Source organism: Lucilia sericata, unplaced genomic scaffold, assembly GCF_015586225.1.
Source record: "Lucilia sericata isolate MDLA Ls3-8-SP2 unplaced genomic scaffold, ASM1558622v1 Contig001329F_arrow, whole genome shotgun sequence".
Classification (NCBI taxonomy): Eukaryota; Metazoa; Arthropoda; class Insecta; order Diptera; family Calliphoridae; genus Lucilia; species Lucilia sericata.
The window spans coordinates 71,214-97,500 of record NW_023995274.1 but is presented as its reverse complement, the minus strand read 5'-3'; the positions used below and the strand labels follow the sequence as shown (position 1 = coordinate 97,500).

Genomic DNA, 26,287 nt, shown 5'->3' with positions numbered 1-26,287 from the left:
GTATAACCAACAAGATTCTTGAATTTTTTATATTTGAAAGATTTATTTTTTTTGTTAGAAATAAAGATAACTTTCGCCTTAATGTCTATATATATATGTTAATATCTATAAGGCTCTAGCTAAGGGTCTATATTATTTCATCATAATTTCTATAGTCTTTTTTTAAATATTTTTAAGATGAATTGTTGTTATTCAGAAATTCTTTTATATCGTAACTACACATATTTTTTTTAAACCTAGTGTGTATGTATTTTTTAAATACCAGTTTGATCTTTGAAAAAAAACGTTAATTTCTTATTGTATTAATTATTGGTTAATAAACCATCAGAATTATAATACTTGTTGTGTATTTCAGTTTCAACCTCAATTTGAACATTATTTTTTAACATTTTATATCATAGGAGAAAATTTTAATGGTTTTTGAATAAGAAGTACTATTAATGATAAGTTGATTCTAAAAAACTGCCATATAGAAGCGTCAATTTAAAATTTTTGTTTTAAATTTAAAAAATAACAATCATGCTTAAGAGTAGAACTGTAATCGTTAAAAAAATCTTAATTGAAACTGGTTTCTGTAGACAATAAATCCTATACAATAGTAAGATGCAACAATTAAACTATGCCAATCGGTTACCGAACTTCAGATTTCTTTAGAAAAGTGCTCAATTATAGTTTTTTTTAAAAAAGTTCTCTATGAATGCTTTCCAAAGAAAAGTTATAGAAATAAGATTTCTATGGAAAAGTTCTCGATTCAAGTTTTCTTTAGAAAATTCCTTGATGAAAGTTTTCTATAGAAAAGTTCTAGATGAAAATAGGTATTCTATAGAAAAGTTCTCGATTCTATAAAAACGATCTCAACGAAAGTAGGTATTCTATAGAAAAGTTCTCGATGAAAGTTTTCTAAAGAAAAGTTCATGATTAAAGTTTTCTTAAACAATTGTTCTATTCTCTAGAACAATTCACGATAAATGTTTTCTATAAAAAAGTTTTCGATAAAAACTTTTATAGAAAATTTCTCGATGAGTTTTCCACAGAAAAGTTTTCGATAAATATGTATATCACATTAGTCTAAAAAATCTGTCTCAAATTCGAATTCCCTCTGAAAATCGCATGTGAACTCAGGAGCTCTATTTCAGCTCATTTGATGTAATATAAAGTAGTACTATTGTATCGATACATTATTGACATTTTTCAAATACCAATTCAATTGATACCCACATCGAACAAATTGAATAATTAGTAATTGAGATATTTCTTATTCTATATCAAAATATTTGAAGCCTATCACTTCCGGACCTGAAAATCATTTCGCAATAACTCAATTTATGTTACATACTAAAATTCTGAGTTTCCTTAAAAATATCATGTGGATTCAATTTGCCACAAACAAATCTGGCATCACTTATTTTCTAAAGCCTCCAATATGAGGCAAAATTAAAAATAACAATGCAAACAAATTTTTCCAGCCTACATTTTAATAGTTCCACTTACCGGGTTTAGGTTGTACAACATTATAGTCGCGTGGTGGAGCTGTTACCGTAGTAGAATTGCCACTACGACTAGACGAACCGCCAAAATATTGATTAAGATTTTCCTCCAAATCATTCTATAAATGAAAAAAAAACATCAGTAACCAATCATGTGGCGTCATTAAGTAAAACGCAAATTACCTTAACAAATCTTAAATTTCTTTCCATAATGCTGTTATCAGCATCTAGATAATTGCGACGTGAACTCATTTTTTTAAAACTATTTAAGCAAAAACTGTTTTTTATTAATTTATTTGTAAATATTTTACACACGAAATTCACTTGCAAAAAAATCTTTCCGCACAACGAGAATACAACACAAGAAACGAATGTCAAAAAGAATAATAAGAAACTGCTAGAAAAACGAAAATTTAACAGAAAATAGAGAGGGAGATAGACAAAAATAGAGTTGCCTGACTTCTACTAATGAATAAAACTAATAAGCTTATGACACACCCTGTGTTAATAATTAAATTTCTATGAGATTTTTCAATAAAGATATTAACTTCAGCTGAATAAATCTATATTAAATTGTTAAATATTCATATTTTTTAATATAAATCAATTTTTGGTATAGAAATTATTAAATGTTGTTAATTTTAAATAGAAAAGTTATTTTAGCTAGCTGTTGGTTAAAAACCATTTTTTGCCGCCGTTATTTTCGTTATTGTTCGTCATAGGTGTCTGCTCAGCTGTTTATTATTTTTTTGTTATTTTTTTTAATTTTGTTTTTTTTCTTTATTATTATTCACCGTAGATTTTACACGTTGTTGCTATAGTAAGACTAGGACCGGGCGCGGGTGCTGTTTTACTGAACAAATAAACAATATAAATTCAATCAAACCCATTAATATTGGCAGCAGTAAAATAGACACAATTTTACACACAACAGGTTTGGTCGATAATTAAAGAAAAAACGACACCATGGCCAACAATTCTCATCCTATGGATGAGTTTTGTGGTTCCAAATTCTGGGTAAGTAGTTGTAAATTTTATGCGTAACCTTTGCTACGTTTGGTCATGAATGAAATTTTGTTTTATAATCAATTTTCTTGTATATTTTAGGATTCAGCAGAAACATGGAATACAGAAGATCCGGATTTTACCCCTTGCTTCGAGCAGACTGTATTAGTATGGGCACCATGTGCCTTCCTTTGGTTATTTAGTATATTTGATTTTTACTATCTGAAGGCCAGTTTAGATAAGAATATACCATGGAATAAACTAAATATAAGTAAACTACTGCTGACCTTGTCTTTGTTGGTGCTAACTGCTGTCGATTTTATTATGGCTATGGTCTATAAAGCAGACAATGATACGGCAGATCTTATCTATCCCGTTCATATATGGACGCCAGTGATTAAATTTGCAACATTTGTAAGTATTTTATTTATTTGTTTTACGTTTTATTTAACTTTTGAGAATAATTTCTATATGTATGTGATTATGCGGAAATTGTGTGTTACAATGTGAGTGGGCAGGCAGATAATTGAAAGAGTGTCTTCCTAAAACAGATACAATAGAATTGACAAGAATTCTAGTTTGAACAGAACAGAAAGTTCAGTAAAAATATATTAATTGTTACTTGTTTTATTAAAATCAAACATTTATGATAATAAACTTTTAGATTAGATTAAATTTAGTTTACTATTTTTGTGTAATGTGCATTTATTCATATATAGTTTAAAATATCTTTTGCGATTATTTTGACAAATTTTTCTAACATAATTTTTTAGGGCTTTCGAACATATCTTAAGAATTGTACACATATTCAGAAATTACATTAAAAATATTTAAAAATTTCGGTACATATAAAAAAATCTTATCATAATAATTAATAATTAAAATTGCTTTAAACATTTTTCAAACATGCATAAGTTCGAATTTATGTATTTTAATTTTCCTGAAATCATAATTCTTATTTTTATCTTTCAGATACTCATTTTAATATTCATTCCTCTAAATCGCAAATATGGCATCCAAACATCTGGCTGTCAATTTTTATTTTGGTTCTTCTTAACCATTCTATCGATAGCACGTTGTCGCACCGAGGTAAGAGGTGAAAAACTTCGTGCCGACGCTATTGAAGCTGATCCTAATGCTGACTTTTCATGGGAGGAATATCAATATGTCAGCTTTATGATATACTTTGCCTTCTGCTGTGGCATGTTGGTCCTCAATTGTTTCGCCGATGCCAAACCACGTCTCACCAAATACGAACGTTCGGATAATGAAATTCCAGAAGTTTCGGCCAGTTTCTTGTCACGCATTACGTATCAATGGTTTGATGGCATGGCCTGGCGTGGCTATCGCAATCCTTTGGAAGAGAAAGATCTGTGGGATCTCAATCCTCAGGATAGTTGCAAAGAAGTTATGCCCATTTTCGCTTACTATTGGAATAAAAATGTGCGTAAATATTTTAAAACAGAGCCCAATCAACCTAAAGTACAGTTTAGCAAAGACAAGGTAACGTTTGAAAATCCTCATGGCCCCAAGACGGGTAAGAAGAAGGGAACCGTTTCGATTATGCCACCTATAGTTAGATCATTTGGCGGTGTGTTCCTATTCGGCTCTATGATGAAATTATTTACCGATATCTTGACATTTGCCCAGCCACAAGTATTGCGTTTGATTATTGGTTTTGTTGAAGACTCCGCCGAAGAAGATGGCGCCACTAAACAAGCCGAATGGAAGGGTATTTTCTATGCTGTTTTACTTTTCGTATTGGCTGCCACCCAAACTATTATTTTGGGTCAATATTTCCATCGCATGTTCACTGTAGGTTTACGTATTCGTACCGCTTTGATTAATGCCATTTATCGTAAGGCTTTAGTCATTTCAAATGCCACCCGTAAAGAGTCAACTGTTGGTGAAATTGTCAACTTAATGGCTGTGGATGCTCAACGTTTTATGGATTTAACCACCTACTTGAATATGTTATGGTCGGCACCTTTACAAATTGGTTTGGCTTTGTTCTTCTTGTGGCAGTTGTTGGGTCCCTCTGTATTGGCCGGTCTTGCTGTGATGATTATTTTAATTCCCGTCAATGGTGTCATTGCCAATCGCATTAAAACCTATCAAATTAGACAAATGAAGTACAAGGATGAACGTGTTAAGTTGATGAATGAAGTTTTGAGCGGTATTAAGGTTCTAAAATTATACGCCTGGGAGCCCAGTTTTGAAAAGCAAGTTTTGGAAATTCGTGAAAAAGAAATTGCCACCTTAAAATCCACAGCCTACTTAAATGCCAGTACATCATTTTTATGGTCTTGTGCTCCATTCTTGGTAAGTTCTTAACATTTTATGTCTTTGTTTTGCATAATTTCTTTCACAGGTTACCAAACTGGAGGCGGATATCAACTATAAAATTGTTTTAATTTCTACATAATAAAAACAAAATTTTCCCCCTTAAGGTTTCCTTAGTTACCTTCGCCACTTATGTATTGTCCAGCGATGAAAACCATTTGACTGCTTCTAAAGTTTTTGTAGGTCTCACTCTGTTCGATGCCATTAAATTGCCAATGATAACGATACCCATGTTAATGGTGGACATAGCTGAGGTATAAATTGCTTAAGGATATAATGGAAATAATAACCAACAACATATTCATTTAAACAAAGTTTACTTTGTTTCACTTCACTTAAAAGGATTTCTTTCTGCAAACGTCAACAATTCAACAACATCTACGTTTTTGGCATCTATGGTTTACTTTCAATTCTTTATGGCATTTAACAAACATTCAAATCTTTTAGCTTTTTTAAATTTTTAAACGATTTAAATGGTCATTATTACATTACATTTGACAAATTTTATTACAGGTCTCATTGGTCACATTTGCCACTTATGTATTAATTGATGAAAATAATGTACTCGATGCAACTAAAACATTCGTATCATTATCATTATTTAATATTTTACGCTTTCCATTAACTATGTTACCCATGTTGATATCAAATATGGTTCAAGTAAGTTCTGTTTTCAACTTTAGAAGTTTTATACGTGTTTGTTTTTATGTTTTAGTATTAGAAGATTTTGGAAAGAGTATTTTTTGATAATGAATTAAGTTTTGTTTCATTGCTTTTCTTATTTTGTAAAAATAATTTACAAAATTATGCAATGATTTAGAAACTTTTTTCTAAAAATACTGTTTTTTTAAATCTGTGTAAATGTTTATGTTTTGTCTCGTTATTTTGTATATTGAAATGTGTTATTTCTTTATAATGTCTTGTAAGTTATTGTTTTAATGTTTATCCTTAACAAATCCTATAACCCTTTTAAAAATTCCCTTATAGTACACGTCCCCTACACGACCAACAAATAAATTTTCTAACAGACAGGATAATTGTAATTACTTGTAATGTGTGTCGTGGCCTAAAGACTTACGGGCTTTATGCGAATAACCTCCGGGCACCTCCTACATGATGAAAGGAATGTCCTTCCAGTCAGAGAATACAACATAATGTTGACAAATAGACTAGACTATAGACTAAACTATAGACTAGACTATAGACTAAACTATAGACTAGACTATAGACGAGGCTATAGACTAGACTATAGACTAGACTATAGACTAGACTATAGACTAGACTAGACTAGACTATAGACTAGACTATAGACTAGACTATAGACTAGACTATAGACTAGACTATAGACTAGACTATAGACTAGACTATAGACTAGACTATAGACTAGACTAGACTATAGACTAGACTAGACTATAGACTAGACTATAGACTAGACTATAGACTAGACTATAGACTAGACTATAGACTAGACTATAGACTAGACTATAGACTAGACTATAGACTAGACTATAGACTATAGTCTAGACTATAGACTAGACTATAGACTAGACTATAGACTAGACTATAGACTAGACTATAGACTAGATTATAGACTAGAATAGACTAGACTATAGACTATAGACTAGACTATAGACTATACTATATACTAGACTAGACTATAGACTAGATTATAGACTAGAATAGACTATAGACTATAGACTAGACTATAGACTAGACTATAGACTAGACTATAGACTAGACTATAGACTAGACTATAGACTAGACTATAGACTAGACTATAGACTAGACTATAGACTAGACTATATACTAGACTAGACTATAGACTAGATTATAGACTACAATAGACTATAGACTAGACTATAGACTAGACTATAGACTAGACTATAGACTAGACTATAGACTAGACTATAGACTAGACTATAGACTAGACTATAGACTAGACTATAGACTAGACTATAGACTAGACTATAGACTAGACTATAGACTAGACTATAGACTAGACTATAGACTAGACTATAGACTAGACTATAGACTAGACTATAGACTAGACTATAGACTAGACTATAGACTAGACTAGACTAGACTATAGACTAGACTATAGACTATAGACTAGACTATAGACTAGACTATAGACTAGACTATAGACTAGACAGACTATAGACTAGACTATAGACTAGACTATAGACTAGACTATAGACTAGACTATAGACTAGACTATAGACTAGAATAGACTAGACTATAGACTAGACTATAGACTAGGCTATAGACTATACTATAAACTAGACTATAGACTAGACTATAGACTAGACTAAAGACTAGACTAAAGGCTAGACTAAAAACTAGACTAAAGACTATACTGAAATTAGACTAAAACTAGACTAAAGACTAGATTAAAGACTAGACTAAAGACTAGACTAAAGACTAGACTAAAGACTAGACTAAAGACTAGACTAAAGACTAGACTAAAGACTAGACTAAAGACTAGACTAAAGACTAGACTAAAGACTAGAGTCAAGACTGGACTAAATACTGGACTAAATACAGGACTAAATACTAGACTTAATACTAGACTAAAGACTAGACTAAAGACAAGACTAAAGACTAGACTAAATACTTGACTAAAGACTAGAAAAAAGACTAGACTAAAGACTAGACTAAAGACTAGACTAAAGACTAGACTATAGACTAGACTATAGACTAGACTATAGACTATACTATAAACTAGACTATAGACTAGACTATAGACTAGTCTAAGGACTAGAGTAAAGCTAGACTAAAACTAGACTAAAACTAGACTAAAGACTAGATTAAAGACTAGACTAAAGACTCGACTAAAGACTAGACTAAAGACTAGACTAAAGATTAGACTAAAGACTCGACTAAAGACTAGACTAAAGACTAGATTAAAGACTAGACTAAATACTGGACTAAATACTAGACTAAATACTAGATTAAAGACTAGAATAAAGACTAGACTAAAAACTAGACTAGAGTCTAGACTAAAGACTGCACTAAAAACTAGACTAAAAACTGAAGACTAGACTATAGACTTGAGTTTAGACTGTAGATTAGAGTATAGACTAGACTATAGAATATACTAGAGACTAGATTATAAACTAAATTATCATCAAAAACTTGTAAGTTAGAAAATGTACCATGAATATTGAGGGGGTACCGCGGTATTCTTCGATATCAAAAAGTAGTGAAAAATTATCTAAGTACCTGCTAATGCCTGCCACAAATTGTTCCTATAAGGAATTGTTAATTAAAAGATGCGATTTCTTCAATTTCCTTTTGCTACATGTATACCAGAGAGTAACGAAGAAGTTGAAGTCTAAGATGTTATTAAACAACAACCGTAATGGCCAGAATTATTCGACTAATCTTAGTTCCAGAATCTACATATAATAGATGGAAATTATTAAACTAATGTTCGATAATGGCGCAGAAAACATTTTCTTTTCTCATATTTCCATAATTAGTTTCGAGATCACTCTAATAGATTTTTATTTCTAATCTTACTCAGAGTTTATAAACAAGTCCATTATTGTTTCAACTCTTTGTTCAGATTCATACTTTCATTAAGTTTTTCTATAAAGAGTAAAAGAAAATATTTAATAATTCATTATTGAAAAAAAAAACAGTCCAAACATTTAAATCCAAACCAGCTTTTACTAATTGTTTAAACAGTTCCATATAAAAACAACAAAAACTGTTTTAAATATGACAACAGCTTTCATTTATTAAAAACTTTCCTAAGCACCTTTCCCATTGAATTTTTAAGACATTCAACTAAAATTCTTTACAAATTTCCCATACCAAAATGTACACCCATTTATTCCCTTCCATTTTAAATCCCATATACTAACCGTAAAGTTTTACTTTATTAAATTTATTAACAAAAGTAAAACTTTTGCTTATGCTTTTTATTTATTATAACTGCCTGCTTATTAATGTTATATGTGTAATATACGGCTAATAATTGAAAACTAATCTCAAACCTTTTTCCATTACAACACAAAATTTCCCCAATAGACTCAAGTTTCGGTGCAACGTATTAACAAATTCATGAACAGTGAAGAGTTAGATCCCAATAATGTACAACATGATCCCAAAAAACGTTAGTATTTTATAGTACTTTTAAAGTCTACTAGGTAATAATCCATTTTTTATGTTTTCAGCCAATCCCTTGTCCATTGTTAATGGTTCATTCTCCTGGGGCGATGATGATGTTACCTTGAAGAATATTAATATTGAAGTTAAAAAGAATACTTTGTGCGCCATTGTGGGTACAGTAGGTTCGGGTAAATCTTCGGTGATACAAGCTTTCTTGGGTGAAATGGAAAAAATATCGGGTAGTGTTAATACTGTAGGCTCTATAGCATATGTGCCACAACAGGCTTGGATTCAGAATGCCACTTTGAGAGAAAATATTTTGTTTGGCAAGGAATACGATCGCAAGCGTTATAATCGTGTCATTGATGCCTGTGCCTTAAGAGCTGATATTGATATGCTGTCGGCTGGCGATAAAACTGAAATTGGTGAAAAGGGTATTAATTTATCAGGTGGTCAAAAACAACGTATTTCCTTGGCTCGTGCTGTGTACAGTGATGCTGATCTTTACTTTTTGGATGATCCTCTTAGTGCCGTCGATTCTCATGTGGGCAAACATATTTTCGAAGAAGTTGTGGGACCCAAGGGTTTATTAGCTAAGAAGACTAGAATTTTAGTTACTCATGGTATTACCTTCCTGCCACAGACCGATAATATTTATGTCATGAAAATGGGTGAAATTAGTGAATATGGCACTTATCAGGAATTGCTAAATAAAAAGGGTGATTTCTCCGATTTCCTTTTGCAACATATCCAGGAGGGTAATGAAGAAGTTGAAGACTTGGATGTTATTAAACAACAATTGGAGGGCACTCTACAATCGGATGAACTTAAAGGCAAATTTGAGAAAGTTATTAAATTGGCTAGAACTGAAAGTTTATCAGATTCTGTGTAAGTTTTAAGCGAGTTTCGTGTTATATAATCACTACTATATAAAAATATTTTCAATTTCAGTTCTGTACGTTCCTTTGAAAGTGGCAGAAGTAGTTTAAGACGCCGCCGCATTGATAGACAAGATTCGCAGACATCTATGATTTCAGCCACATCCAAAACGAAATTACAAATTGAAGAAGAAGGCAAACTTATAGAAACTGAAAAGTCACGTACTGGTGGTGTAAGTAGACAATGATACAGAATCTAAGAACTTTGAAAACGTTTTTAAATTATTTTTAATTTATTTTATTGTTAATGTCCTGTTTTATCATTCCAGGTTGAATTTGCCGTTTACAAACATTACATTAAAAGTGTGGGCATTTTCCTTTCTATGGCTACTTTAATTTTGAACTTTGTATTCCAAGCATTCCAAATCGGTTCAAATCTATGGTTGACCAAATGGTCCAACGACAAACTTGTGAGCAATGATACCGGCCTAAGAGACATGTATTTGGGTGTTTATGGTGCCTTTGGTTTTGGCCAAGGTAAGTTTGTTTTGTTAACCAATTGAAAATCTAAAAAATTGTAATATTTGTAAATCGTCTCATAAATGTTTTTGGTTTAAGGGACTTTTTTTCAATGTCACGTTTCGTTTTGTTATGGTTTTTGGTTATGAAAATTTAATTTTAAGTTTAAATTTGCTTTAAATGGAATGTATGGTTTTTGGCAATTGTTTATGTTTTTGGTTAGTAGCTTGTTTTATTTAGTTATATTAAGTTTTATAATAATTTTGTATAATGTTTATTTGTAATTATTTTAAGTTGGCTTTTTATTTTCTTGTAAATTAAGAATTTGCTTTTATTTTGTGTTTGCTAGCTGTAGGTAATAAGTTTATGTGTATTTCCCCTGCTTTTGCTGTTCTAAATCCTAATCCTACTAACATTTACTGCTTTTTATAACAAATATCCCATAATTCTTAGCTATTGGATTGGGTTGCGTTTATTGTTTCATAAAGGTTACAATACGTTTTTGCATGACCCCCACAATTGGAATTAATAAATAATTTACTTCATTGACGTTAAAGTAAAAACAAAATTGCTACTTTCAAAAACACTGATAAACCCCAGCCTTATAACTTAAAACGTATTTAACTATTATTTCTTCTTCTTTCGACATTTAAAAAAAAACTTTCATTTCCTTCCCGCTTATTTGCTACTACCACCCCGCTCTTTAGTATCCCTTATTTTAATAGTTTCAAAAAAAAAAGTAATAACATTTATTTCTAACACGCTATTTAGTTGCAACCAGTTTCTTTGCAACACTAGCCATTGGATTGGGTTGCGTTTATTGCTCTAGGGATATGCACTTTATTATGCTACACTATGTTTTCCGTTGGCCCATGGAATTATTCGATACTACACCGTTGGGTAGAATTGTCAATCGTTTCTCAAAAGATATTGATACAGTTGACAATGTTTTGCCCTTAAATATACGTGTTGTTATAACTCAAGCTTATTCGGTAATTTTTTTTTTGCTAATTTTAATTCACAATTCATTTACAATTTCGAACATAAAATTTCATTCAAAATTTCTTATAGAAATTTTGTATCAGAAGAGAAGCTAACAGGCAGTCTAATAGACAAGTCAATGGACTAGTGAAAACTAGTCAATAGTCTAATTTATACTAATCTAGATTAGACCTATACAAGTCAATAGACTGCTTCATGGACTAGTCAATGGTCTGTAGTGTAGTTAATAGAATAATCCATAGATTTGTCAACCGACTAGACAGTAAATAGACTAATTCCTATTCCTAAACAATAGACTAATCTATAGAATAGTCAGTAGCCTAGTCCATAGACTAGTTCATAGACCAGTCAATAGTCTTGTTAATAGACTAGCCAATAAACTAGTGCAAAGACTAGTTAAGAGACTAGTCAATATACCATTCCATAGACTAGTTAAAAGATTAGTCCATTGACTAGTTAATAGATTAGTTCATATACTAGTCAATAGACTAGTCCATATACTAGATAATAGATTAGCTAAAAAACTAGTCAATATACCAGTTAAAAGACTACCCAATAGAGTAGTTCAAAGACTAATCCATGAATTGCGTCATAGACTAATCCATGGATTAGGTCATAGACTAGTCAATAAACTAGGTCATAGACAAGTTTATAGACTAGTCATTAGACTGGTCCATAGACTAGTCCATTGACTAGCCAATAGATTAGTCCATAGACTAGTTCATAAACTAGTCCATAACCTATGTCATAGACAATATCATAGACTAGTCAATAGACTGGTCCATATACAGGTCCATAGACTAGTCAATCAACTAGTTCATAGAGTAGTACATAGACTAGTCCATAGCCTAATCAATAGACTAGTTCATACACTAGTCAACACTAGCCAATAGACTATTCCATAGACTAGTTCATAAACTAGTTAATAGACAAATCTATAGATTAGTAAATAAACAAGTCTATTATATAAGAGTTAATAGACTAGTACACTAGCTCATAGACAAGTGGAAGACTAATCCATAGGCTAGTACATACAATAGTCAATAGAATAGTCCATAGACTGGTCAATAATTTAGTCAAGTTCATAAACTAGTCAATATAATGATCAATAGATTAGTCCATACAGTAGACTAATTCATAGACTGTCTATAGATTTGTATCCAAAATGTTATTTTTTTCTTCTGATACAAAATTTTAAACATTAGTTCTCATGCAAGCACTAAAAAGCGAAATTATTTAGGGCCAACAACAATAAGAAAACAGCCAATAATCTACTATATTATATATAAATGCTCTTACAATCTAAAACTTTTCTATACTATCTCTTTAAAACTATCAACTAAATGTCTTTATACGTATTTCCAAATCAAATTCTGTCAAAATTTCGAAAAATACACAACTTTTCAAACACTTTTGAAACTATTTCTTATAAAAGCACTATTTTTTAACACTTTTTAAATTAAAACTGTACTAAAAACAGTCAAAATTTACACTTTCTATTAATTATTAGCTTTTTAATCTAACAAACAAACATCCAAACATTTGTTGCTTTTTTTTTTCTTTTTATATAGTTCTAATAACTTTTCTCTTTATGTTGACTTTGGCCATCGGTTGTATAAAATGTTCCCAAATCTTACATGAGACATTGTTAAACAGTATCATGCATTGGCCAATGGAATTATTTGATACCACACCATTGGGTAGAATTGTTAATCGTTTTTCAAAAGATATCGATACAGTTGATATAACTTTACCAATGAATTGGCGCGTTGTCATTAGTCAAACTTTTGCGGTAATTTAAAAAAAACACACAAACACTTATATAAAATATTTAATATATCATTTATCATTTCCAATTCCCAAAGTTAATACCAAATGTTAATGGACTAGTCAATAGAATAGGAATTAAACTAGACAATAGAAGATAGAATAGGAAATAAAGTAATCAATAGACTAGTCTATTACCTGGTCAAATAAGGAAACTGCTAAAAATCGACTATATTCCTATAATTGCACTTGCTATCTAAACATTTTCTATACTGTCTCTTTACAACTATTAAATGTCTTTAACTGTACAAATGTCTAAATTAAAAGAAAATAACGTGTAATTATGACACATTAAGAAATTTCGAAACAAATACGAAACTTTTCAAAAAAATTTTAAACTATTACAAATAAAAGCACCTTTTTTAACACTTTCTAAATAAAAGCACTCTTTATTAACACTTTTCTAAAAACTGTATTAAAAACAGATAAAATTTAAACTTTTATTTAAAATCTATCTACTATTAGTTTTTACTCTTAACAATTTCGTCTTACATCTAAAAAACACAAACAACCAAACATTTGTTGCTCTTCTTTTCCTTTTTTTTATAGTTTTAGTACATTTTGTATTTTCGTTGTCTTTGGCCATCGGTTGTATAAAATGCGCCCAAATCTTACATGAGACATTATTAGACAATATCATGCACTGGCCGATGGAATTATTTGATACCACACCTTTGGGTAGAATTGTTAATCGTTTTTCAAAAGATATCGATACAGTTGATACAATTCTACCCATGAATTGGCGTGTTGTCATTAGTCAAGCTTTTGCGGTAATTAAAAACATACACACATATCAAATATTTAATATATCATTTATCATTTTTAACCTCAAACTTTAAAAACTTAATTTTTGGTTTTTAGTTTAATTTGAAATTTAACTTGGCATTTGTATGCTTTAAAACTAATATTTGCTAATTTTATGAATATTTTTTATTCGCCAAATTTTCGTTTCGTTATCATTTTATATACATTTTACAATAAGTTTTTAATACATAAGTATGTACTAATATTTACTGCGATTTCTACAGTTATTTGATTTATAATTGTGTAAAATTGTTAATTGGCCCTGTTCGTTATAATGAATGTCTAGAAAATAGTGATGTTAAATTGAGATTTTAAGGTAAACTTGCTAAACTTTAGTCAAGTTTTCTAAGGAGAATGTTTAATTGGGTCTAATGCTTACTTTTCGATATCACTGAGAGATCGAGGTGCTTGTCAAAGAGCAGATTCAATTACTTCAGCTTCTGAATGGCGCTATTTTCCCCATAATAGGGTCTTAGTAATCACGTAATATCTTTCATATTCCAGTCAGTCCGTACTGCTCCTTCGTGCTCTACTATTTAGGCATGAATGTCTACTAGGTTCAGTTCCCTAACTAAAGGGTAGAAATGGTGTATGCGGTCCGATATGTTAAACTGGATTTACACATCAGTTGTCAGACCTATTCTCACTTATGGTTGCATTGTCTGATGAAAGGTCTTGAGAACGTACATGTAAAGATACTTAACGAAGTTCAAAGGTGTTCTGCTACGAAATTTGTCTATTTGATCAGTATAATATTCCCAGTAGAATTTCAGATCTTAGGATTACGACTTTAGATTTCGGTGCAACACTGACTAAGAGCTTCCGAATAGGGAAGAATGATGTATATTCGACAAACTGTTTGAGGAGTGTGTAGTATTTAACGATGGATCCAAGATGGACCCTGGTACAGGTGTCCACATCGTTGACATGGACATAAAAAGATCTTTAAACCTCCTTAACGAATGGTTTGTTTTCCAAGAGATCTTATCAAACTGCAAAGCGACGGGATTGATACGTGAGCATATAGTTCTGGGGTCTTTAGTTATAGTTTATGTCGATAGTCAAGCTGTCGATGTAATACGGTGCAGGCACAAGTGCAATGTAGTAATGCTCTTGATATAATGAGGCTGTGTTGGGTTCTAGGACAGTGCAATGTACAGGGCAATAGGTTAGGTTAGGTTAGGTTGATAGGAGGATGTATACTACATCAAATCCGAAGAAATACACCTAGGCCACTATCGGGCCTGTTGTGCGCTCCAATTCAAGAAAAAAAAAAAAAAAAAAAAAAAAAAAAAAAAAAATTGTTTACTGAATGTTCAGAAACTCAGTTTCCTGGACGTAATTCCTAAGAATCTTCCAATCGGTGTTGGTTAAGAATGTTATTTCCGGAATAACATCACTTCCAAGATACTTGGATCTAACTTCGACGAATGCCTGACAATGGCAAAGAAAGTGCTCCAGAGTTTCACTGTCCTCTCCACATGCTCTACATTCGTCTGAATTCGCACGTCCAATTTTGTAAAGATGTGCTCGTAATCCTGTGTGTCCACTGAGAATACGTACCATCATACTAACCTCAGACTTGCTCATTTTGAGAAGATTTCTCGTCTTGCTCTCATCAGGGTCACCCCATAGAATCTTTGTGGTTCTACCCACCGTTTCATTATTCCAAGAGGCCTTATGGGATTCTCTCATCCATATTTTCAATTCAGCTTTTGTTGCGTCGAATGGTTTTGCGTTTGTCAGGTTAACTACATCGAGCTCCCTTCCCTTTAAAGCTATTACATTCGCCCTTTCGTTGCCGATTACTCCCGAGTGGCCTGGTACCCATATGATGTGAACCTTACCTCTGGGAGAGTATTCAGTTAAAGCTTTCTTACAATCCAATACGGTCTTAGATTTAATTCTATCACCTGATATCGCACAAATTGCCTTCTGGCTGTCGGTAAATATATTAAGCCCTGTGGGCGCCATATTTCTTCTAATCCAATTTACACATTCCGTTATTGCTCGTACTTCTGCCTGGAAGCTTGTGTTATGATTAGGTAAACGGTGGTATATTTCTGTTTCTGGGTCTTCAATATAGAACCCCAGACCCACTTTGTCCCCTAATTTAGAGCCATCCGTGTAGCAACGGATTCCTACTGGTATTTGCTCTAATGTTCCGCTTGACCAAGACATTCTATCTGGGATTAGCGTTTCAAAGTTTCCGACATATTCAGTGTCTGGTATGCGATCAGGCACGTCCGATGAATGTGTATAACCTTCCAATGTGTCCAGTATACATTGATGACGTGTCCTATAACCGTTTTTGGCCAGTTCGCCTAAAGTAAAGAGCCGTTCGGCTGTAAGCGCCGCCTCATATCTTATATATGTTTCAATGGGTGGAATATCTAGCAACGTTTCCAGAGCCTTGGTTGAAGTAGTACACATGGCACCACTTATACCCAAGCAGCATGTACGCTGAACTCCCTGTAGTAGTTTGATATTACACTTTTTGTCCAAAGCAGTCCACCAGATTATTGAAGCATAAGCTAGAATTGGTCTAATTACACTTTTATAAAGCCAATTTGTCATAGTAGGACTAAGACCCCATTTCATGCCCATGGTTCTCCTACATATCGCCCAGCACCGATGTGCCTTGTTGATCCTATCCTCTATGTGGTGTCTCCATTTTAATTTCCGGTCAAGTATTACACCTAAGTACTTAACTTTGTCTGTCACCGGTATCTTCTTGCCCAAGAAGCAAGGTTCAGTATATGTAGAAATTTTTGTCTTTCTTGTGAAAAGACAGATTTCCGTCTTCGCCGGGTTTACATTGAGGCCTCTCGGTTGAGCCCAGCTCAAGGCCGTATTCAGAGCCTCCTCAGCTCTTCTACACAAGTAATTTGGATCCTTTCCCTTTAAAAGTATTACGACATCGTCTGCATAGCAGACAGGTCTAAGTCCTTTCTCGGTTAGGGTCCTTAGGAGGCTATTAATCGTGGTGACCCAGAGTAAAGGTGACAAAATGCCACCCTGTGGTATACCGCGAAATACCTTTTTCCTGATAGTTATATCGTACATCTCGCAGCTTATCCATCTGTTCCTTAGCATGTAGTTGATCCAGTTACGGAGCACCCGGTCAACATAAAACTGGTCTAGGGATTGGATAAGGGTATCAGTGTGCACGTTATTGAAAGCGCCTTCGATGTCAATGTATACTGCCAGTGTATACAGTTTGCTATCGAAAGATTCACCTATGTAGTGGACAACTTCATTTAAAGCGGTTTCCACCGATCGTCCCTTTACATAAGCATGCTGCTTATATTTAAGGTCATTGTATGGTATGCTGCTTTTAACCATGCTATCGACTATCCGTTCCAAGGTTTTAAGTAGGAAGGACGTAAGACTTATCGGTCGATAGGACTTAGGTGTCGCATAGCTAGGTTTCCCTGGTTTGGGTATAAATATTACCCTTGCATCCTGCCATTTAACTGGGGTATATGCCAATTTTAAGCATGCCGTGAATATCTGTGACAGATGTACGGAAACCAGTCCCGCCTCCATCTGCAAAAGTGCCGGGAAAATTCCATCCGGCCCTGCAGCTTTATAGGGAGCAAAGCTCTTGATTGCCCCTTTCACCATGTCAGTTGTAATTACTATTTCCGTGTTACCCTCCCCTTCCTCCAATATCGGTTCATCTATGTTATTCGATATACCGGGTGGGAAATGAGAATCCATTAGGAGTTTCATTGTCTCCTCCATATCCTCAAGCCTCCTGCCCGTGTCATCGATCATAGATTCCGGTTGGACATGAGTTTTGGATAGGAATTTTTTTATCTTCGATACGTCATTTACGCTATCTACCTGTTCACAGAAAAGTTTCCAGGAGTCTCGTTTGGCTTTTCGAACGATTTTCTTATATTCACCAAGTTTATTACGATACTCATCCCAGTATACTGCGGTCTTTTTACGCCGTGCCCGGTTAAATAGTTTGCGAAGAGTCTTCCCAAGGTTCCGGATCTCCCCAGTTACCCAGGGTTTTTCCTGGGCAGATCTCCGCTCTCGCAGAGGGCAGCTGTCCTCGAACGATTCAACCAGGGCACTTGTGAACGTTTCCACTTTGGCATCTATATCCTCTTTATTTCGACATTGAAAAGTGTCCTGACCTAAACGGTTCTTTAGTAAGGTCCCGAACATTGTCCAATTAGTTTTAGACTTATTCCGAAACTTTATCGGCTTTGGTGGTGGCCTTAGTATTTTGAATCTTATGTACCGATGATCAGAAAAGGAGTGCTCGTCCGAAACTCTCCAATCCTGAATTTCGTTTATAAGCTCTTCTGAACATATAGTTATATCTAATACTTCTTCTCTGATTCTATTGACGAAGGTAGCTTTATTACCTAAGTTCAATGTTATCAAGTCTTTAGTATTAAAGAAATCCATGAGGGCTTGTCCCCTGCGATTGGTGTTTGTACTACCCCAAGCTACATGATGCGAGTTGGCATCACAACCTATTACAATTTTCTTATTTTTCCTTTGTGCCTCTTCAACCAGTTTCATCAGATCCGACGTTGGTGGTAGTGTCGGAGAATCGAAAGGCAGGTAAATAGATGCAAGGAATATGTTGCCACGACCTTGCTTCAGCACCGTTGCATCCGATGTTGATAATCCTGTTGAGAGGAGAAAACATAAGTTCTTGTGACATAAGATACATGTTCTCGGGCGAGATCCTGTATCAGCGTAGAAAAGTTGGAAATTTACGTGATTTAATCCAGAAACCTTGTTGCGAATCGTCCAAGGTTCCTGGATTAAAGCTATATGTATTTTACCTGTGTTGATTTTAGCCATCAGAGCGTTGGTAGCTGTCTCGCTCCGATGGAGGTTTATTTGGATAACCTCAATCATGGTCATCCATTAAACTGTCTTCCAGCGAGTTGGTGGTCACCTCCTCGCTCTTTGGATTTGACTCCTCCGGATAGCCTGAAGTGGCTATTAATGCAGTGAGTACTGTTGATGGCACTGCGGTGTCCTTATCAGGCATAGGAATAGCAATATTTTTAATAGACACATTCCCAATTCTGGAGAGCATTGCTGTTCTGTCTTCTGGCGGGTGAGTGATTTCCTCCTCGCTTTTAGGATTTGACTCCTCAACATTGCTAGTACTTGCTAATGATGCTTTGGGTACTGTCTTAGGTGTTTTAGTGTCCTTGTCGGGGCCGGTTTTGACAGCCCTTTCAATCGGCGCCTTCCCAATTTTGGAAAGGGCAACTACACTTTCTTCTGGCGAGTTAATGGTAAATTCCTCGATTTTAGGATTTGACTCCTCAACGTTATCAGTAGTGGATACTGATGCTGTGGTCTTAGGTTTTTTAGTATCCTTTTCGAGGCTTGTTGTAACAGCCCTTCCAATCGGCACCTTCCCAATTTTGAATATGACAGATTTAGAGGCGAAGTAAGCTCTACCTTTATTCTTGGCAAGACTAGCCATGGATTTCTGGTCGATACCTATTACAAATAAAGTTCCCTCAGGTTCTTCTTTCCTGTAAAAGACATCCCATTTTTCCACGGCCAGCTCAGCATTTTGACCTCCAAGAATTTCCAGTATACGTTCATTAGCCAGTTTACTGCCCCATCCTTTTATGTAGACAGTGGACTTTAGGAGCACCGGAAGCTCGCTCTTCTTTGCCAGTCCCAGCCTAGCGCCGTCCCAGGGAGGAGGGATACTTTCCACCAAGTTCTTTAGGGTGCTAACACATTGGTGAGATGCCAACCTCATCAACATCACGCCCATGCTGAACTCGCAGCTCTCGCTCTCTATTGGTTGTTTGCCCTTCGAAGCGATTGCATGGTCCACTATCTTATTGTTGACCAGGTCTTCTATTTTACTCTGTTGGTCTATTGGAATTTTGCCTGTCGGATTACCGGCATCGTAAACTGCATAGCAGAGATCGTCCCGGTGCCTACTTCTGGCAACTGTGGCGTAAGATGGCGGCTCTTTTCCTTTTCCTCCGTCTAGCTTCTCCTTCCTCGTTTTTCGGGGCTTCTTTTGAGATTCCCTTACCTTCGAGGTTGATTTCGCCGACGTGTTCGTCTTCGGAATATCTGGCTTGGCGTTGTCACCCTTACTCGCAGGATTCTCAATTGAGATTCCTTTGAGTGAAGTATGGCTTGGCTTCGACTGTGTATTAGAAGACGGGGAGCTCTTTTTCTTCTTAGGTTTATTCTCAGTTGTCAACTCCTCGGGAGACCTGATCCTTTTTGCCTCAGATCTTGTGAGAGAGTTCGATTTTTCCTTTGGAGTGTCGTGGGATTGACTAACTATGATTTCCTGAAGCATCTTTTTCAACTTCCTCCTCTGTGCTCCAGAAAGTCTTTTCTTAGTAATAGGTAGTTTAGCTATGCTATCACTCACCTCTTTCACCATTTGCTCTACTTCATCCTTTTTGGGATTTGCTATAATGGTATTATTTTTATTATCATCTGAGGATTCAGAGTCGGAACCCTCACCTATATTTAAAGGCTGAGGTAGCTTAGAGCTCTCTCCGAGTACATCCTTCTCTTTCACCCCTATATTTTTGCCAGCGGCATGCTGTACACTTGACGCATTGTCCGCCACGGAGGCCAAGGTACCCACCTCCGTAGTAGTATTCTGCTCACGATTGCAGGATGACGACGACACGTGACTCGCGAGTAGATCAACACTTGCCGCCGGTACTGGGTTATTTAGGCCCTGCACCGTAACTTTTATCTTTTTATTTTTATTTTCCATATTTGTTTTTTTTTTTTTTTTTTTTTCCAGTTTTTTGGTCCGCGGGGAATATAATATTCCCAGGTGGTGGACAATCTGCCCTCCCTCAGCTTAAGTGAAATTAAAGCTGGGAGAGGACAGATGGTCCATCACCACCCCCTATCCGCCACCCGGGGACGCGCTCGGTAGGAAAAATCTGGAAAACTCCCCCGAGTGGACGGATTTGCAAGGCAAGGTTCGAACCTTGACCTTAATGGAAGTGACAGAAGGGTCAAGCCACCCATTTGTCACTATTACAGAATGATCTCAGATAGATTCCGGGACAAAACTAATTAGTCATGGGGCAGTGAATCAAATGCCTTATAGCCAAAGCTTAATACAAAGGCAACCACAGATAGGTGCAGTCTAAGGACTTTTATAAGGCTTTTAACGGGGCATTGTTCTATTAGGGCCATTTTTAGCAAATGTGATATGACTATACCGGACTTCTGCAGGCTATACGATTGAAGAAATTGCTATGGTCCTAGAGTACAGGGTACCAGGGAGAAATGGCTAGGAAGCAGATTTGACGACGAATTGGGTAATATTGCTGGATGTCGTTCTTTGGTTGGAATAAAACAGATCCTCTGTCGTACAACTTTCTTGATCTGTTACTGACCACTTTCTTCTAGCATCTTTCTAGTTTCTTATTTTGCTGGATGTCGTTCTTTGGTTGGAATAAAACAGATCCTCTGTCGTACAACTTTCTTGATCTGTTACTGACCACTTTCTTCTAGCATCTTTCTAGTTTTTTATTTTTACTTCTCCTATACCTTCTTATCGAAGGGATTCACAATGAACCATAGCGGTCTCTGAGTGGAGTTGGGCAATTAGCATTCTCCTGCTTAACATCGTTTAACATCACTATTTTCTTTCTTACATATATAGTACATTTGGTTTTCGATTCTGTTTGTATTATTTCATAGTCGTTTTTTTGAATACGTGTAGAGTTTTGTGTAAATAAAAAGAAAAAAAAAACTGTTTTTGGCTTGTAAATGATTTTTAACCCTTTAAAGTCCTTTTACTAACTTTGAGTTTAATATTTTTTTTAAGTAAATGTACAAAATTATTTGTTTTGCATGTAGTTATTCAAAATTTTTGTTTGGGATTTTTTTTACTGAGTTACTTTAGTTGATAAATTTAGCTTAATTTTTTAATAATAATTTTTTAAGTTTCTAAATTAAAAAACAAACAAAAAATATGTACAAAAAAACGATTTCCCACTTCCTTTTTCCATATCTAGTGATAGCACGTTATTTATCGGGCCTATTTTTGGCACTGGGTTGTTTACATAGTTCCATGGAAGTTTTTGTTAAACTCTTGGCAATGATATTCAAATGGCCAATGGAACTATTCGATATAACACCACAGGGCCGCATTATAAGTCGTTTCTCCAAAGATATCGATACTTGTGATACAGTATTACCATCTGTTTTTCAACAATTTTTATCAACATGTTTTTCGGTAAAAATGTTTTTGTTTTTCATATTAAAAAAAAAAATTAGTTTTGTTTAATATTGATTTTTATGATTAAATTATTTGCTAGTAGTGAGAAATACGACGCTTTTAATAAATTATATTTTTGTGGACAATTTTATTTTTTAAAAAATTGTTTGCAATTGCTAAAGTGTCTGAAAATATATTTTAAACTGTAGTTGTTGCAACATTAATTTTTTCCTTTTCCAACATATACAACATACATTTTTATCATTTTTCCTTACTTAATTCATTAATTAATTAATCAATTCATTTAATAGTTTTTAAGTTTTACCATTACTTGATTTTCTTTATTATAATTTTCTTAAAGCAATTTGGTATCTTATGGTTTTTCTATACAACTATTTCAACTTTAAGAATATGTTTCAATTTATCTTATAATTTAATTTAAAATTGAAATGCACTTAGAAATCATAGAATTTCATTTGCTTTTTATATTCATATATTTTCGATTTTTTGCTTTAATACCACTTCTTTTCCATTATTAACTTTTGTTACGATCATGTAGTGGTGGTCAGTTTTGCTGATCAAATATGAGTTTTAGTCTGATCAAATATTCTTCTCCATTCCCTTATATTTTCGGCTTTCTGTTGTCAGTTTGGAATACCCATTTTACTCACGTCGTCTTCTAGGCAGTCTTTCCATCTTGTTCGCGTCTAGTTCCTCTGATGTCATAGATTTGCATTGACTTTTGGGACATTGATTATTTATAAATATAACTATGTCCTCTCCTTCACATAGCTCGATCAGTTCGTTGTTACTTCTTTGGGCATAGTCACGTATTTGTCCAAATAGTTTGCGAGGACTTGTTCTTTCAAATATTCTTGAGAGCTATTGATCGTTAGCTATCATGGACCATGTTTATGGTTTTGTAACTGTTTAGTTGACATGTCGACACGAATTTGGCCGTTAATTTGAGTTCAAACCTCATCCGTTTATGCATTTCAGTACAAAAGCAATGTATCGGAAGCTCCTTTGTTTTCCAAGTTTCTAGATAAACTTCCACAGAAACCAGCGATTTTAACTAATTTGGTCTTAAAGGTGAAACAAGCTAATTTGTTAAAGAACTTCGTGGATCTTCCTTTTCATGATGAAAACGAGTAAAAATCAAGTACATACACCATTGTATTCTCTTCAAAACGATCAGTACGCAAATGTCATATGATTGGTCTACTATTTATGACGATCGCTAAATTATCAATAAAAAATAGGTTTTCATGTTCGTAGAAATTTAAGATAAATCGAGTAACAACTTCGGTGATGATATTCTTATCACAAGGATCATTAAGATGATTGTTTTAATCCTATATGATGTTAATCCTATATAGTGTTTCAAACGCTCAATCCTGACAAAGAGTTAAAGAGTTTTCCAATCGATCTATACCTTCAAAAACGCATAACTTGAAACAGTTGTCACATTAGAGAAAACAGTTTATGCCGATAAAATTGTTCTTTAATTCAGACCTGATTTCACCGATTAGTTGGTATCTTGGTCTTCATCAGATTGCCTATAGCCAATAGTCTGAGAATGAAATCCTTTGCATGAATGATGTATATATGTACATGGATAATCTTCCATATATCAATTCTTTCAACATCAACGGAATCAGAGCATTTGGGGAAAGGTGATTGCTAACGAATCCGCAATTACCGGACGAATGGCCGACAGAAGGAATAAAACTCCGGTGTTCCAATACATATTACCACTTGCAGACTATTGAAAATGCTCAGGAATGCTTTCACTTGATACTGTAGGCCCTTAATAGGAATTTGATTAAACTCATGTCAGATCGTATAGCTACTCATAGCTTCTATATGATTGCCCCGCTTTACAAGATCGCAGACTAAAATATCTTGGTACAGGGATAATTCATGTTCTGGACTTTCTCAATGAAGTGTCGGAAATAAATCTTATAATATTTGTAGGAAGTACCTTGAGAACCAGGTCGCCTAAATTTGGAAGGGATCATTTTATTTAATGGGCCAAATGACCTCAGAGTGTTTTCCCTAAATTGCGAGTGTCTCATGTAACCATGTAGCGGTTTATTTAATTTATATGATTTTACATGGCCCAGGGAATGTTTAATTTATTAATATTTAAATTGATCGTACATTCCATAAGTAGAGTATAAAACTTTGCATGAACTAAAAAAAAATCTTTGAAAGAATCCAAATCTTTTCTACTTTCAATGCACAGTATTTAATAAATATTTAACAGCATTTTCTCTCCTTTTATTCACATTAATTTATATAATATTTTTATAGATTTATTTCTTATAAAGCTTTTATTTTGCAATTAAGATTTTTAGTTTGTACTATTATGTTTTAAGCCAGCAAATAATGTCATTAAAAAAAAACTATCACCAGCTTAAAAATTGCCACTTTAAGATAATCTAAAACCGAAGTAAAACTTCAATTTAATCTTACTTAAAACTTAAATTATATAACTTATAATTATATAATTTTATATATTTTAAAATATGCCACTATATAATATATAACATATATTGACATATTTCCGATAAGTTATTGGTAAAATGGTTACATTAAAGTCATAGAAAAGAATTTAATTTCTTTTTTTTGAAATTCCACCTTCTTTACATTCGAAATATTGAGATTTTAGTAAGAAGATATTCATTACCACGATATTAACTATTTTCAAAACATACTACATTTGGTAATTCACATCGACTGCACTCATAAAATTATAATTGTTGTATACAATTGCTACGACAATACGACTCTAGTTGTGAGGCGACTTAATATTAAGCTTAACACTCATTACGTTATACTCTCTTATAATCAAGAGTTTACGTTATAAAGAAACTAGTCATTATTCTAAAACTTCAAATATTTTATATAAAAATAATGCTTTTATGGTAAAAAAAACATCCTAAAAAAATCCACTTTCCCATTAAAAATTTTTAAAATAAACATTTTAATTTATAAATCTCCCATAAGGTTTGGTAACCAGACATTATCCTCACTTCCCATTATCCTGATATTAATATTATTAATTAATACTTAATATTAATCCTTTATTTTATTCCCTCTTTTTCTTCCCAAAATATCCTTATTGTATATTATAATTCCTCTTCCCCCCCCAAAAAAAGGTGTTTTTGCCTATTTTGCCGTAGTCATTATTTACTATGGTACCTTCGAGGCTGCCAAAAGGATCCACAATGATTTCTTGTACATTATAATGCGTGGTTCGGTGTGTCGTTTCTTCGATATTACACCTATAGGCCGTCTACTTAATCACTTTAGTGGTGATATGGAAATTATAGATGGTGAACTGCCGGCTACACTGGATAGTTTTTTGACATTTATTTTATGGTATTTTAATGTTTTAATTCCTTTATTTTGTATAATTTCAACACTGGTTTGTATTTTTTTCCACAGTAATTTTTAATCCTTTTGATTTAACATTTATTTTTAAAACTTTTTAATGTTATTTTTATATTCACTTCATATTTATAGTGTTAAACACTTTTTTCTCTTTCCCTCATAATTTCTTTTCTCTACTTCTTTGCCTCTTTTATTGCATTTTCCTCTTTTATAAAATATGTACAACATTTTTTTACTACACACAGGTCTTTGCAATTTTGGTGCCTCCTTATGTTTATGGATGGCCACACTTCATGCCTCATTAGAAATATTCACTAAACTCTATTCACATTTAATGCATTGTTCATCGGAATTTTTTGACATCACACCGAAAGGTCGCATTTTAGATCGTTGTTCAAATGATATAAACACCATTGATTTAGTTATACCCATGACTATACGCATGTTTATATCGACTGCATTTCAGGTAAATAATTGTTTAACATGTTAATAACTAAATTTTGATTTAAACTTTCTTTTTGAGTTTAGTTTAGTTCAGTTTTTTTTTATTTGTTTTGAACAGTTTAATTTCAAAAATACACATATACTTACATACTATATCTAAATTTGCTTAAAATATCCGAGGAGGTTTCTTGATTTCTCCAAAATATTTACAATGAATTATTCTTAAAACGGGGATCTTGACATTT

General features: G+C 33.5%; 2 protein-coding genes across 16 annotated transcripts in view; one reads left to right on the top strand and one right to left on the bottom strand.

Moving 5' to 3' along the window:
• The window catches only part of LOC119610973 (PIH1 domain-containing protein 1-like), a 34,628-nt gene extending 32,701 nt beyond the window's left edge, over nt 1–1,927 (bottom strand). Inside the window, exons 1-2 of one of the 2 annotated variants that reach the window (XM_037966414.1) lie at nt 1,671–1,927; nt 1,492–1,606 (exon numbers count right to left, since the gene is read on the bottom strand). In XM_037966414.1, the coding sequence (XP_037822342.1) occupies nt 1,492–1,606; nt 1,671–1,739 (184 nt within the window). In that variant the 5' untranslated portion in view covers nt 1,740–1,927. The remainder of the gene's footprint in view (nt 1–1,491; nt 1,607–1,670) is intronic. The other variant, XM_037966413.1, reaches the window with a different exon arrangement.
• Nucleotides 1–26,287, top strand: part of LOC119610972 (multidrug resistance-associated protein 1) — a 61,765-nt gene that overhangs the window by 19,434 nt on the left and 16,044 nt on the right. For 5 of the 14 annotated variants that reach the window (XM_037966398.1, XM_037966402.1, XM_037966407.1 and 2 more), the window contains exons 2-9: nt 2,287–2,504; nt 2,595–2,906; nt 3,465–4,814; nt 5,349–5,495; nt 8,871–8,955; nt 9,017–9,839; nt 9,903–10,062; nt 10,159–10,366. In XM_037966398.1, coding sequence (XP_037822326.1) covers nt 2,454–2,504; nt 2,595–2,906; nt 3,465–4,814; nt 5,349–5,495; nt 8,871–8,955; nt 9,017–9,839; nt 9,903–10,062; nt 10,159–10,366 — 3,136 coding nt within the window. In that variant the 5' untranslated portion in view covers nt 2,287–2,453. Of the gene's footprint in view, nt 1–2,286; nt 2,505–2,594; nt 2,907–3,464; nt 4,815–5,348; nt 5,496–8,870; nt 8,956–9,016; nt 9,840–9,902; nt 10,063–10,158; nt 10,367–11,119; nt 11,341–12,921; nt 13,143–13,726; nt 13,948–21,996; nt 22,218–25,843; nt 26,065–26,287 lie in introns of all 14 variants that reach the window. The other 9 variants (XM_037966406.1, XM_037966405.1, XM_037966408.1 and 6 more) reach the window with 5 other exon arrangements.